Source organism: Macaca nemestrina, chromosome 19, assembly GCF_043159975.1.
Source record: "Macaca nemestrina isolate mMacNem1 chromosome 19, mMacNem.hap1, whole genome shotgun sequence".
Lineage (NCBI taxonomy): Eukaryota > Metazoa > Chordata > Mammalia > Primates > Cercopithecidae > Macaca > Macaca nemestrina.
In genome coordinates, this window is record NC_092143.1 from 68,387,640 (window position 1) to 68,402,865 (window position 15,226).

At 45.2% G+C, this 15,226-nt stretch overlaps 1 protein-coding gene across 2 annotated transcripts in view; it reads left to right on the forward strand.

The window, feature by feature from the left end:
- Positions 1-15,226, forward strand: part of LOC105465019 (NPC intracellular cholesterol transporter 1) — a 54,505-nt gene that overhangs the window by 33,827 nt on the left and 5,452 nt on the right. For both annotated transcript variants that reach the window (XM_011713204.2, XM_011713207.3), the window contains exons 11-20: positions 3,158-3,260; positions 6,436-6,625; positions 7,055-7,237; positions 8,018-8,132; positions 10,158-10,285; positions 10,383-10,523; positions 11,062-11,151; positions 11,586-11,776; positions 12,116-12,231; positions 12,959-13,088. In XM_011713204.2, the coding sequence (XP_011711506.2) occupies positions 3,158-3,260; positions 6,436-6,625; positions 7,055-7,237; positions 8,018-8,132; positions 10,158-10,285; positions 10,383-10,523; positions 11,062-11,151; positions 11,586-11,776; positions 12,116-12,231; positions 12,959-13,088 (1,387 nt within the window). The remainder of the gene's footprint in view (positions 1-3,157; positions 3,261-6,435; positions 6,626-7,054; positions 7,238-8,017; positions 8,133-10,157; positions 10,286-10,382; positions 10,524-11,061; positions 11,152-11,585; positions 11,777-12,115; positions 12,232-12,958; positions 13,089-15,226) is intronic.

Consider the following 15,226-nt stretch of genomic DNA (forward strand, 5'->3'; position numbering starts at 1 on the left):
AGGAAAACGCCATTTCTAATTGGTGGAAAAGGGATGGTGTCAGCAACTGGCTAGCCATAGGGGAAACAATTGACTTTGATCTCTGCCTTGTTCATTTCACCAAAGTAAATTCCAGATGGATAAAAAATTGAAATGTTAAGAACTGGGCTGGGCACGGTAGCTCACACCTGTAATCCCAGCACTTTGGGAGGCCAAGGCGGGCGGATCATGAGGTCAGGAGATTGAGACCATCCTGGCTAACATGGTGAAACCCTATCTCTACTAAAAATATTTTTAAAAATTAAGCTGGTGTGGTGGTGGGCACCTTTGGTTCCAGCTACTCAGGGAGGCTGAGGCAGGAGAATGGCGTGAACCCAGGAGGCGGAGCTTGCAGTGAGCCAAAATCAAGTCACTACACTCCAGCCTGGGCAACAGAGCAAGACTCCATCTCAAAAAAAAAAAAAAAAAGTAAAAGAAATGTAAGAAGTGGAAGAAAATACAGGAGGCATTTTAAAAAATAATTTTTAAGTAGAAAAGATATTTCTAAGCAAGACACAAAACTCAGAAACCCCAAAAGGAAAGACTGATGAATTTGAGTACATGAATTTTCATTTGTGGAGAATAAACATACAGTTAAAAAAACAAAATTGGGCCGAGAGTTATTCATGCCTGTAATCCCAGCACTTTGGGAGGCAGAGGCGGGCAGATCACTTGAGCTAGGAGTTTGAGACCAGCCTGAGCAACATGGAGAAACCCTGTCTCTGCAAAAAATACAAAAATTAGCTGGGTGTGGTGGTGCGTGCTTGTAGTCCCAGTTACTTGGGAGGCTGAGGTGGGAGGATCACTTGAACCCAGGAGGTTGAGGCTGCAGTAAGCTGAGATTGCACCACATTCCAGCCTGGGTGACAGAGCGAGACCTTGCCAAAAAAAAACTGGACAAAAATATTAGTATGCATAGCAGACAGCATTTTCATAATAAATAAAGATCTCATCCCAGCCTGGCCAAAATGTGAAACCCCGTCTCTACTAAAAATACATAAAAATTAACCACACGTGGTGGTGTGTACCTGTAGTCCCAGCTACTCGGAGGCCGAGGCAGGAGAATCGCTTGAATCCTGGAGGCGGAGATTGCAGTGAGCCGAGATCATGCCATTGCACTGCAGCCTGGGCGACAAGAGCAAGACTCTGTCCTAAAAAAAAACAAAACAAAACAAAAAAAAAAAACAAAAAAAAATCTCATGAAAATGATCAATAACCTGAAAGAAGAGTGCGTGAGGCCATGTGAAATTTAACAAAACAAGAAATACAAAAAAAAAGAATGGTTTTTATTTTATTTTTCAGAGACAGAATCTTGCTCTATTGCCTTGGCTAGTGAGTACAGTGGCATGATCTCGGCTCACTACAACCCCTGCCTCCTGGGTTCAAGTAATTCTCCTGCCTCCATCTCCTAAGTAGATGGGATTATGGGCATGCACCACCAGGCCCAGCTAATTTTTTGTATTTTTAGTGGAGACAGGGTTTTGCCTTGTTGCCCAGACTGGTCTTGAACTCCTGACCGAAGGTGATCCACCCACCTTGGCCTCCCAAAGTGCTGGGATCATAGGCATAAGCCACCACGCCCAGCCTCAGTAAATATTTTCTTGACTAATGAAAAGGGAGGCTGAGGCAGGAGGATTGCTTGAGCCGCGAAGTCAAGGCTTCAGTAAACCGTGATTGTGCCACTGCACTCTAGCCAGGGCAACAGAGTGAGACCCTGTCTCTAAAAAAGAAGAAAAAAAGGAATGAAAAATAGTTCAGCTTCTTTGGAAGGCAGTTTGGGAGAATTTATCAAAATTAGAAATGTACATAGTTTTTGATTCAGTGATGGTGCTTTAAGAATTGATTCTAGCCAGGTGCAGTGGCTCATGCCTATAACCCCAGCACTTTGGGAGGCCAAGTCAGGAGGATCCCTTGAGCCCAGTAGTTAAGTCCAGCCTGGGCAACATGACAAAATCCCATCTCTACCTCAAATACAAAAATTAACCAGCAATGGTGGTGCACACCTTTAGTCCCAGCTACTGGGAGGCTGAGGCAGGAGGACTGATTGAGTTCAGGTGGTCAAGGCCACAGACAGCCGTGATCACACCACTGCGCTTCAGCCTGGGCAACAGAACAAGACACTGTCCCCCTCTCCTGCCTCCCGCCCCCCTAAAAAAAGAATTGATTCTATAAGTATGTGTTTTACACATTAAAATATTTATAGGCTATTTATAGTAACTTCGTTTGTAATAGAAAAAAATTGCAAAACTACTCATCAGTGGGAGGATTGGCTAAAAATACTAGAAAATATTGTAGGAAAAGAATAAGGAAACTCTTTATGGAGCATCTCCAAGATACAGAATTTTAAATGTAATGTGCAGAATAGTATTTACGGTTTGTGTGGTTAAGAGGGAAAGGGGAAGAATCCGTGTGTGTGCTTGTGTGTGTGGAGCGGCTCTGGAAAGATTCACAGATGGTATGGGGAGGAGAACTAAGACAATTAAATAGATGTTGGAGAAGGAGAGAGAATTTTCAGTAAACACCTTTCTGTTCTGTTTGAAATTGCTAACATGCATGTACTGTATCCTTTAAAAATAAAAGAATAAAAAGAATTACTCTTCCTGAATGATAACCATGTCTACCTCAGATAAAAAAATCCTTTTTATTCATTCACTGAAGTACATAAAAACTATTTCAGCAAACTTTTTTTTTGTTGTTTTTTGGTTTTTTTTTGAGACAGAGTCTCACTCTGTCGCCCAGGCTGGAGTGCAGTGGCTGGATCTCAGCTCACTGCAAGCTCCGCCTCCCGGGTTCACGCCATTCTCCTGCCTCAGCCTCCCGAGTAGCTGGGACTACAGGCGCCCGCCACCTCGCCCGGCTAATTTTTTTGTATTTTAGTAGAGACGGGGTTTCACCATGTTAGTCAGGATGGTCTCGATCTCCTGACCTCGTGATCCGCCCGTCTCGGCCTCCCAAAGTGCTGGGATTACAGGCTTGAGCCACTGCGCCCGGCCTTCAGCAAACTCTTGTTTAATCCTTAGAGCACAGAGATACAGTCCATAGCTCCACTGAGAAATCTGTGTTGTGATTTTTTCCCCTGGTATGTGTGTAATTTTCTGCATGCTTGTAATCTGCTTTTTGATGCATTTTTCCTTTCTAGATCAAAACTACAATAACGCCACTGCCCTTGTGATTACCTTCCCCGTCAATAACTACTATAATGATACAGAGAAGCTCCAGAGGGCCCAGGCCTGGGAAAAAGAGTGAGTCACTCATGGGTGTGAGCAGACTGTCCTTGCATTGTGGGAAGCTAGACACTTGCAGCAAGCACTTAAACTTCATTTTCTAAATTAACCAATGGCAGGTCTGAGTTATGTAATTTTGTTCACTTGGTGCTAATGATGCTAAGTAGAAACTGTAAATACGTTTACCTTTGAGCAGATGCTTTAAACATCTCTCCCTCCACCGGAATGCAAAAGTGTGCAAAAAAAGGTTCCTTGCATTGTTTTTACTTATTTCATTTATTTTTTGAGACTGGGTTCACTCTTGCCTAGGCTGGGGTGCGGTGACTCAATCTCAGCTCACTGCAGCCTCAACCTCCTAAGCTCAAGTGGTCCTCCCACGTCAGCCTCCCAAGTAGCTGAGACTACATGTGCATGCCATCACACCCAGCTAATTTTTGTATTTGTTTGTAGAAACAGGGTTTTGCCATGTTCCCCAGGCTGGTCTTGACCTCCTAACCTCAGGTGATTCACCCTCCTCGGCTTCCCAAAGTGCTGGAATTACAGGTGTGAGCCGCTGCACCCAGCCACCTGCATTGTTCTCTATCAGCAAAACTTGGGACCATGCTGAATGTACTTAATAAGGAATGAATACAATAGAATATTGTGCTGTCATAAAAGACAGTGAAGTAAATAAATGGTTCACAATGTATATTTATATAAATATATATTGTTTATGCTGCTGTCCATGCTTAGAAAAAAATATCAAGCAAATGACCTGAGAAATTAACTGTGTTTGTAACCTCTGGAGAATGGGAAGAGAGGACTTTGGAGACCAGGTTGCACTTTATGCCCTCCAGTACTTTTTAAAACATGTTTTACTGAGATATGGTACATGCATCATACAGTTCACCCACTTAAAATATACAGTTCAGGCTGGGAATGGTGGCTCACACTTGTAGTCCCAGCACTTTGGGAGGCTCACTTGAGGCCAGGAGTTCAAGACCAGCCTAGGCAATGTAGTGAGGCATGTCTCTAAAAAAAAAAAAAGTAAAAAGAAAAATTTAAAAAGAAAAAAAGTGTACAATTCAATAGCTTTACTATATTCACATATATGTGCAACCATCACCACAGTCAATTTTAGGAACATTTTCATTACTCCACAATAAAACTCTGCACCCTTTAACACCCTCCATCTTTTCATCCTCCTATCCACAGCCCTAGGCAACCACTAAAATACTCTCTGTCTCTGGAGATTGTCCTATTCTGGACTTTTATGCGCATAGAATAATATGTGGACTTTTTTGTCTGGCTTTTGTTGAACATAAAATTCTCAAGGTTCATTCATGTTGTGGACATAATATTCTCAAAGTTCATTCATGTTGTGGCATGTATCAGTACTCCATTCCTTTTCATTCCATTGTATGGATATACCACACTGTGTGCATTTATCAACTGATGCACATTTGGGCTGTTTCCATTTTGGCTATCATGAATAACGCTGCTATGAACACTTGAGTACAAGTTCTTGTGGATGTGAGTTTTCATTTCTTTTGGGTACATACCTAGTAGTAGAATTGCTGAGTCATAGGGTAAGTCCACTTTGAATAATTTGAAGAACTGCCAGACCATTTTCCAAAGTGGCTATAGTGCTTTATATCACCACCAGCAGTCCATGAAACTTCCAGTTTCTTCGCATCCTCGCCAATGCTTTTTATTATCTGACTTTGTGATTCTAGCTGTCTTCATGGGTGTGAAGTGCTATCTCATTGTGGTTTTGATTTAGTAGACTGAATGCATTTTTTTTTTTTTTTTTTTGAGATAGCGTCTTGCTCTGTCACCCAGGCTGGAGTGCAGTGGCATGATCTCAGCTCACTGCAGCCTCTGCCTCCCAGGTTCAAGTGATTCTCGTGCCTCAGCCTCCCAAGTAGCTGGGATTACAGGCACCTGCCACCATACCCGGCTAATTTTTGTATTTTTAGTAGAGACGGGCCTTCACCATGTTGGCCAGGCTAGTCTCGAACTCTTGACCTCAGGTGATCTGCCAGCCTCAGCCTCCCAAAGTACTGGAATTACAGGCGTGAGCCACCGTGCCCAACCCTAAACTTAAATTCAGTATGTATGGAACCTTAACTGTAATCTGATAGTCTCCAGTATAGAAGATCCTAATGCAGTGGCTGGGCATGGTGCCTGTAATCCCAGCACTTAGGGAGGTGGAGGCAGGAGGAGTGCCTGGAGGCTAAGAGTTCGAGACCAGCCTGCACAACATGACAAAGACCTCATCTCTACAAAAAAAATTCTTTTTTTTTGAGACGGAGTCTCGCTCTGTCGCCCAGGCTGGAGTGCAGTGGCCGGATCTCAGCTCACTGCAAGCTCCGCCTCCCGGGTTCACGCCATTCTCCTACCTCAGCCTCCCGAGTAGCTGGGGCTATAGGTGCCCGCCACCTTGCCCGGCTAGTTTTTTGTATTTTTTAGTAGAGACGGGGTTTCACCGTGTTAGCCAGGATGGTCTCGATCTCCTGACCCAGTGATCCACCCGTTTCGGCCTCCCAAAGTGCTGGGATTACAGGCTTGAGCCACCGTGCCCGGCCACAAAAAATTTTTAAAATTAGCCAGGCATGGGGATACATCTCTGTAGTGCCAGCTACTCAAGAGGCTGAGGCAGGAGGATCCCTTAAGCCCAGGAGTTCGAGACTGCAGTGAGCTATAATTGTGCCACTGTACTCCAGCTGAGGCAACAGATTGAGACTCTATTTCAAAACAAGAACAAAAGCAAATGAAGGATCCTAATGCAGGATAAAGGTTAAGAAAACATGGCCTTTGAACCGGGCACAGTGGCTCATGTCTGTAATCCCATCACTAGGAGAGGCTGAGGCAGGTGGATCACTTAAGGTCAGGAGTTTGAGACCAGCCTGGCCAACATGGTGAAACCCTGTCTTTACTAAAACTACAAAAATTAGCCGGTCCTAGTGGCGCACGCCTGTAGTCCCAGCTACTCAGGAGGCTGAGGCAGGAGAAGCACTCGAACACGGGAGATGGAGCTTGCAGTGAGCCGAGATCGCACCATTGCACTTCAGCCTGGGTGACAGAGCGAGACTCGGTCTCAAAACAAAAAAAAGAAAACGTGGCCTTTGTATCATGAAAAGTTGGGAAGAAGTTTCTTACTTAGCTGTCACTAAGTTTTAACTAAAAATACAGCATTTTGCTTACCTTTTAGGTTTATTAATTTGGTGAGAAACTACAAGAATCCCAATCTGACCATTTCCTTCAGTGCTGAACGAAGTATTGAAGATGAACTAAATCGTGAAAGTGACAGTGACATCTTCACCGTTGTAATTAGCTATGCCATCATGTTCCTATATATTTCCCTAGCCTTGGGGCACATCAAAAGCTGTCGCAGGCTTCTGGTAAGTGGGGGATATGTATATGTTAGAGGTTAACAGCAGTGCACAGTGTAACGTCATGTTTTTGCCTCTTTATTCTTAATCCATTATGTTTAAAACTGCCGTAAATTCCCCCATGTTTTAATTGTATGTAACATTTCTGTTGCCTTCATCTGTTTTCTTCAGTTCCAGCTTTTTGGTTTATCTTAAAGTTTATTTCACATAATCCAGTTTTTTCTTATTTGCCCAGTCCATCACCTAAGAATGCAAATGCATAACATGTTGCCTGGGCAGACCCAGAAATGTTTACAAGTCCTCTCTGAAACACATAATTGTAGTTTTAACTCTAGGTTTGATACAGCCCTGTAAAGTAAAAAGGAGGACCTTTTAGTAACAAGTGGGACAGACAGCCCTGTAACTAACTGGTGATTGTGTCTTTGTCGCCCCTCTCAGGTGGATTCGAAGATCTCACTAGGCATCGCGGGCATCCTGATCGTGCTGAGCTCGGTGGCTTGCTCCTTGGGCATCTTCAGCTACATTGGGTTGCCCTTGACCCTCATTGTGATTGAAGTCATCCCGTTCCTGGTGCTGGCTGTTGGAGTGGACAACATCTTCATTCTGGTGCAGGCCTACCAGGTATACTTCCGTATTCTCACGGGGCTCAGCATCTGTCCAAGTTTCGGGGTGTGAATGGCTGCTGGGCTCCGCATTCGTGAATGTGGCCTGTGAGGGTGTTTTGTTTCCTTTCCTTGTGTGGCTCATCGGTCTTCCTGACTTGCTGTGGACATCTTAGGACCAAGAATTTCACCCCTCTTTTTGGTTGATGAAATTGTAGAAATAAAGTAAGAATTTTGTTTTAAATTGTATCTTTAAATAGTGTCTTTTAATAGTATCTTTTCATTTTAAATAGTATCATGTGTACAAGAAGGGCTAACACACTTTTGGAAAATATTTTGGGTACGACTACTATTGAAATTATTTTCAGCATAGTATAGAATGTTAGATTCATTTTGCTCAAAGGTGCCACTAAAAAGGCAAAAGGTCAACACGTGTCCAGCTGCTGTAGAAGGTGGTCTCAGTCATCCTGTAGATCCGACCTGGGCGGAGACTCCGTGCACTTGAGAGTGATGGTCAGTGGTCCAGTCCCCTGCCGCCCGTGTATTTTCCTGATAGTGTGGCTCAGCTTTCCCTTTAGTTTCTCACGTGGTACCTAGCTGCGTAGTGTAGAAATACTCTGAGTGAATTAACGTGAGAACATTGGAGTCCCCCACCGAAGTTTATATGCTTAGAAGACACTGCTAATCATCTGCTAATCATTTATCTTTACCCTTGAGTTAACACAAGGCAGCAAGAAGTGGTGTTGTTATTGAGAAATTTTAATGTTGCTTTTTTTTTTTTTTTTTTTTTTTTTTAAAGAGAGATGAACGTCTTCAAGGGGAAACCCTGGATCAGCAACTGGGCAGGGTCCTAGGAGAAGTGGCTCCCAGTATGTTCCTGTCATCCTTTTCTGAGACTGTAGCATTTTTCTTAGGTAATTATGCTTTCAATCCTACCAGTCCTGTAGTTCGCTGAGCCTGGAGAAAGAAGGAGCTGGGTATCTGAACATGTCCCTTTGTGTTGCCTCCATTTTTTTTTTTTTTTTCCTTTTTTCTCTTCTCCGAGATGGAGTCTCACTCTGCCACCCAAGCTGGAGTGCAGTGGTGTAATCTCGGTTCACTGCAGCTTCCGCCTCCCGGGTTCAAGTGATTTTCCTGCCTCAGCCTCCCAAATAGCTGAGATGAAAGGCACGCACCATCACACCCAGTTAATTTTTTGCATTTTTTAGTAGAGACAGGGTTTCCCCTGTTGGCCAGGCTGGTCTTGAACTCCCGACCTCAGGTGATCCACCTGCCTCGGCCTCCCAAAGTGCTGAGATTACAGGCGTGAGCGCCCGTGCTCAGCCTGTGTTGTCTCCTTTTTAAAGCTTTGTTCTGCACTAGGAAAGTATCACTGAATGGACCACAGAACAATTGGCAGCAGTATCTTAGGTGTGATTTTGCAAGTGGCTTCCTTCTCATTTAGCTGTCAGGACAGCAGTGATGTTGGGGTTCAGGGTGAAAGAGACCTAGAGTTCATCTTGCCACTTGCCCCTTTTGTAGCCACTGGGAATGTTGATAGTTGAAAATAGCATCCTTGAGTAGCTACCGAATCCTTCTCCACGTGACACTCTAAGCAGCAGCTCCCAAATCCACAGGCGCTCGCTTACAAGATGTTTGCCATTGTTTTCAAAGGCAGTCTTTCTCTTCTCCGCACACAACTCATTGGGGAAGCAGCCTTGTTAATGACCAGAAGCTCTTGACTCACCACATTACAAGGAGCCAGAATAAGCTGGAACAAAGTCAGCACTTCTGTGTTTCTTTCACATAGAGAATCATCAAATAGACTCACTAGGGGGGCTGTCTGCCCCATCTCTGAAGTGTAGTAAGAGCAGAATGACTCTGTCCACTATAGAGGAGGCTGGACTGGAATCACTCAGTCCAAAGAAGACCGTCCACAGGCCACAAACTGCAGTGCCTACGTGGCTGCAAGGTCAGCTTAATCAGGGCCATTGTAAGGTCATCGTAGGTGGTAGTCTCAACACAGATACAACGCTAGCTTGTTCTTCATTTCCACAAAGCCATGTGCTTTTGAAACCTGTAGCCCTGTAGTTCCTTTTGACAAACACAGGTGCAGGAAAAAAAAAAAAAAAAAACTTTCTTTTTTTCACTTCTATTATAAGAAAACCAGTGCAAGTGTGATGATAATAGCAGCAGAAACTGTGCCTCAAGGTTGGAGTGACCTTGGGACAGTAGGAACGAGTAGGGATTGTGGCAGCCCAAGTACACGTGTCCTGTCTGAAAAGAGTTCTGTGTGGCCAACCCAGTGCTACAAGGTCTGTTTTGTTGTTGTTGTTGTTGTTTTTCTTCCAAGAAAAGCTGTGAATCTAGATTTTTTGTGTAAAATGTCATTGTTAAATATTGGCAACTTACTAAAAAAAAAGTTTTTTAATCTTAAGATGGGTTGATAGAGTGTGGACTGAATAGGAACCATCTGATTCATGGGCTGCCAGTTTGCACTTTCCATGTCTTACCCTCAGGCCTCTGATCCTCACTCGACTGTCGATTATCTCTTAACTAAACTGGGAGGCTAATAGTGTTGATGTAATAAATGGAAAATACTGTCCCTTTTGTACAGTGAAGCATAGAAGGTACTATAAGAAATGGCCTTTATTAGTGGTTCTCAAATTTTAATGTGCATGAATTTGCCGTGAACCTGAGTATAGTAGAATTGGGGTTGAATTCCTGTCATAACTTAGCTAGGATGGGGCTCCCCAAATGGTCTGGTGCTGAGTGCATTTTGAAAAGCACTGGCTTATTGCCTCCTGTCCCAGTTCTGGTGTAATGTCCAGCCGCAGCTTGCCTTCTCATGCATTTGGCCTGTGCTGGCTCCTTGTATCTGTACACGCACATGAACATAAGACCTGCAGAGAGCCCCCTGCTGTAAACAGAAGTGACGCAGAGCCCTTCTCCCCCGGCAGGAGCAATGTCCGTGATGCCAGCCGTGCACACGTTCTCTCTCTTTGCGGGACTGGCAGTCTTCATTGACTTTCTTCTGCAGATTACCTGTTTCGTGAGTCTCTTGGGGTTAGACATTAATCGTCAAGAGGTAAGTTGGTGCCAGGATTATAGTCTGTTTAATTTGAGTCTAGAATCTAGAGGAAGCAGCTAGCAGGTATAACCTTTGTTCCCCTCTGTGCCCTCAGAAAAATCGGCTAGACATCTTTTGCTGTGTCAGAGGTGCTGAAGATGGAACAAGCGTCCAGGCCTCAGAGAGCTGTTTGTTTCGCTTCTTCAAAAACTCCTATTCTCCACTTCTGCTAAAGGACTGGATGAGACCAATTGTGGTATGCGCTTCTCTGTGGCTTTTCTCTTTCTCTCACTGAAACAGATGATCACACGCCTTCTAAGAAGTCAGACAGCCTGGGAAGGAGATTCTTACAGCTGTTAAATATATCTAAAAAAAAAAAAAGCAAAAGCAAATATGGAACAATAGATAAAATGTTTTGCCCATGAGCTTTTATCAGTCCATATAAACAAGAGTTTTCTTTAAGTTTTTTATTTTGAACTAGTTTCAGATTCACAGAAAGTTGCAAAGAAACTTTTATTTTTCCTTTAATGATGAGGAAATAGAAGCCAAGACAGGTGAAGTGGTTTGCCCCAAGTCACTAAGCCCATAAGTGGCAGAGTCAGGATTTGCACCCGGGAACTTGGACTCTGGGTGCTGTGGTCTCACCCACTGCCCTGTATTCCCTACTAACCTGTCATTTAAGCTTTTCCATTTAAAAAAAAATCCTGCTTTTTTTATATGCTTAAGATTTTATTTCTGGTTGTAAGCTTATTATACTCAGCAGTCTCTGTCTTGTGATTCATTTGTTGTTCCAGATAGCAATATTTGTGGGTGTTCTGTCATTCAGCATCGCAGTCCTGAACAAAGTAGATATTGGATTGGACCAGTTTCTTTCGATGCCAGATGTAAGATGACTTCCTTTTCTTTTTAACTTCTTTAGCTGGTGATGAATACATTTTTCAAAACATGCATGTGGGTGTTTCAAGCAAGTGCCTGCTTCTAACTGCGAATGGTGACAGGGTTTCCAGGGTTAGGAGAACTGCCCAGTGCACTGCCAGTGTGGGCTGCTTGGCATTCTCACTGAGCCCCTCTGGGCACAGCTGCAGAACACGAACAACCGGTCTTATGAGGTTACTTTAGGAGGTGCTCTTCCAATTGTGGGGCTAGCAGGAGGGGCACCCTGCGGCCCTGGGGGCAGGACTGGCAGTGTTAGGAATCATGAGTCCAGCTGGAGGCATCTCAGCCAGCAGCCTCCTGGCACCCTCCTGTTCTCCGTGATCCTCACCTTGCTTGGTTACTATCAGAGTACTGTCACTCTCTCCTATTCTTTGTCTTTCAGGACTCCTACGTAGTGGATTATTTCAAATCCATGAGTCAGTACCTGCATGCGGGTCCGCCTGTGTACTTTGTCCTGGAGGAAGGGCACGACTACACTTCTCCCAAGGGGCAGAACATGGTGTGCGGTGGCATGGGCTGCAACAACGATTCCCTGGTGCAGCAGATATTTAATGCGGCGCAGCTGGACAACTAGTCAGTACCGCCTCGTCTTGTACTTCAGAAGCAGTGGGGGGGCTCTCAGCCAGGCCATCAGCTCAGGCCTGAAATGTCTCACTGAGAATAGACTTTCTTGGAAAAGTTGTTTTTACGCAAAATGTATGTTAAATCTGGCTTTACCTTAACAAAACCTTTGAAAGGACTAATTTACCACCTAATACTTGGAAGGTTGTTTTCATTAAGTGCTCATGTAGTTTTTCTTTTGACTGTTAGCAGCATAAAGTGTAGAAGAGGAAGTGAAGTTTTAGGAAAAGTACTGAAACTGAAGACTTCCTCCCTATGGAGCAGCTCAGTAACCCTGTCTCTCCTCTCTAGTACCCGGATAGGCTTCGCCCCCTCGTCCTGGATCGACGACTATTTCGACTGGGTGAAGCCGCAGTCATCTTGCTGTCGAGTGGACAACATCACTGACCAGTTCTGCAATGCTTCAGGTACTTTCATCTCCTTTACCAAATCTTTCCCTTTTTGCTGAAAAATTTTCAAATTATCATTTAAAAATCATTTGCATCGTGCCTCAGTTTATACCTATTTGTATATCAAAGCTGGGTCTCCCTCCCTGTGTCATCGTTCCTTTCCTCAGTCATTCATTCTGAAATTGTCACGTCATTCCTGGCTCAGACAGCTGCCCTCGGGGCTGCAGGCTGAACAAGGGTTCCTGGCTCAGGCAGCTGCCCTCAGGGCTGAACAAGGCCCACTTCTTGGGAGTGTGGTTTCCAGATAAGGTTTCTCATCCTGTCCTGACTCCAGCGATTGCCTCTCAGGATTGGTACCTGGCCTTAGCTTCTCAGAGGAGGGCTTTTCTTTATCACTTTGCCCTATGGTTTTATAGGAGCATCGAGGTTGCCCTGGAATTTTCTTAATAAAAACATGGACGCCCTGGGCTCTGACCAGTCAAGGCCATACTTGAAGGAGGAGACCTACTTCAGGGCAAAAACGATGCAAAGTATGCCTAAGATGAAAATGGTATTTCAGATCATTAAACTATGACATTGACATATGGCTGAAGCTTTTAGATAAGGGGAAAGATTATCCCTCACTAGTAAGGAAAATAATTGGTAGTTGAGAAAGTAATGCCCCTCACTGTCAGTATTTTTAAATGTGTTACAAAAAATCTGGAGACCTATTCTTCTAACAGTCCTCCCTGCACGTCTCCACCAGTGGTTGACCCTGCCTGCGTCCGCTGCAGGCCTCTGACTCCGGAGGGCAAACAGAGGCCTCAGGGTGGAGACTTCATGAGATTCCTGCCCATGTTCCTTTCGGATAACCCTAACCCCAAGTGTGGCAAAGGGTAAGTGCTGCTGCCATTGCAGATAAGCATCCACTGCAACTTCAGTTTGCAATAGAAAACTAGGAGAGGACTGGGCTAAAACAGTTGCATGGGAACATCCTCTTCTCTGCCCCACCCTGTCCTGGTCCTTTGGTGGAAGCAGGGAAACTGAAAACACCTTTTTTTTTGTTTTGTTTTGTTTTTTTTGTTTTTTTTTTTGAGACGGAGTCTCGCTGTGTCGCCCAGGCTGGAGTGCAGTGGCGCGATCTCGGCTCACTGCAAGCTCCGCCTCCCGGGTTCACGCCATTCTCCCGCCTCAGCCTCCCAAGTAGCTGAGACTACAGGCGCCCACCACCGTGCCCGGCTAGTTTTTTGTATTTTTAGTAGAGACGGGGTTTCACCGTGTTAGCCAGGATAGTCTCGATCTCCTGACCTCATGATCCACCCGCTTCAGCCTCCCAAAGTGCTGGGATTACAGGCTTGAGCCACTGCGCCCGGCCCCGAAAACACCTTTTTAAGAAAATGCCTCAGGCTGGGCACGGTGGCTCACCGAGGCGGGCAGATCACGAGGTCAGGAGATCGAGACCATCCTGGCTAACACGGTGAAACCCCATCTCTATTTAAAAAATACAAAAAAACCAACCTGACGTGGTGGCGGGCGCCTGTAGTCCCAGCTACTCGGGAGGCTGAGGCAGGAGAATGGCGTGAACCCGGGAGGCGGAGCTTGCAGTGAGCAGAGATGGCGCCACTGCACTCCAGCCTGGGCGACAGAGCGGACTCCGTCTCAAAAAAAAAAAAAAAAGAAAATGCCTCATAGTGTTCGACTGATTGTATCTTAGCATGGCATTCACATCTCATGCTCTCTCTGCGTCCTACCCCCACGTGGGCATGAGAATGAACGCAGATTCCTGTGCACATTCCGAGCGGGGGTGATGGGGAGAATGGCCTGCTGGTAATCCAGGCCTGAAGGAACTCAGCCTGTTCAGTTGTGCTGATGGCAGCTGCGGCGTCATCTTAGCTTTGGTAACGTTATCCCACATTAAGGTTGCGATTCTTTTAGTCCTGTCATGGTCCTTGCCAGCCCATCCGTGTATGGGGTTATGTGCTATCTCACTCCCCCATCCAGCCAGGCATTCAGTTACCCATGGAAGCCAGATATATGGCCCAGAAGTCTCTGGGATTTGGAAGCTTTGGGAAGCAGAAGATGAGTATCCCCATGTATGTTAGGTAAACCCTGAACTTAGGTTTTTCATAAGAACATACATCTGACCAGAGTCACATCAGCGAATCATCGCTATCATGCATGTGCGTTGAGACCTATTCTAGGTACCATGGGATGACTCCCCCTAGAAGTAAAGTAGAAATGAATCTTGCGTATTGATTTACTCACTGACTGATGCTTTGGCCTACATAAAATAAGCTGAAGTAGATTCCGTTTTTCTGAAGGCAGTAGCCAGCGTTCCTGGGGAGCCTCCAGGGTGCCAGCGTCATGCCGGCCACTCCCTGACATTATTCCATTTATCACCACACAGCCTTGCATAGGTGGTGGTATACCCATTTACAGAAGAGGAGACGGGCTCAGAGGAGGTCATTTTGCTCAGGGTTACATGACCAGTAAGTGGCAGGGCCAAAGTTGTTCCCGGGCCCTTGCCCTTTCCTGCCTGCTGTTATGCAACAGGACTGAGTAAACTCTGTACGTTTGATTATACCTGAAACCAGGTGGAGAAACAGCAGCTATGTACCGAAGAACCCAGAGCAATCAAGAAAGCCCATCTGGCTGGGCACAGTAGCTTACGCCTGTAATCCCAGCATTTTGGGAGGCTGAAGTGGGCGGATCACCTGAGGTCAGGAGTTCAAGACTAGCCTGGCCGACATGGCAAAACCCTGTCTCTACCAAAAAAAATACAAAATTAGTTGGGCATGGTGGCAGGTGCCTGTAATCCCAGCTATTCGGGAGGCTGAGGCAGGGAGAATTGTTTGAACCGGAAGGCGGAGGTTGCAGTGAGCCGAGATTATGCCACTGTAATCCAGCCTGGGCTACAGAGCAAGACTCTGTCTCAAAAAAAAAAAAAAAAAAAAAAAGCCAGTCTGAGCGAGAACAAGCTAAACCTTTGGTATTCCCTTATTCGGGGGCCTTCTTCATCCCTGTAATGTACGGC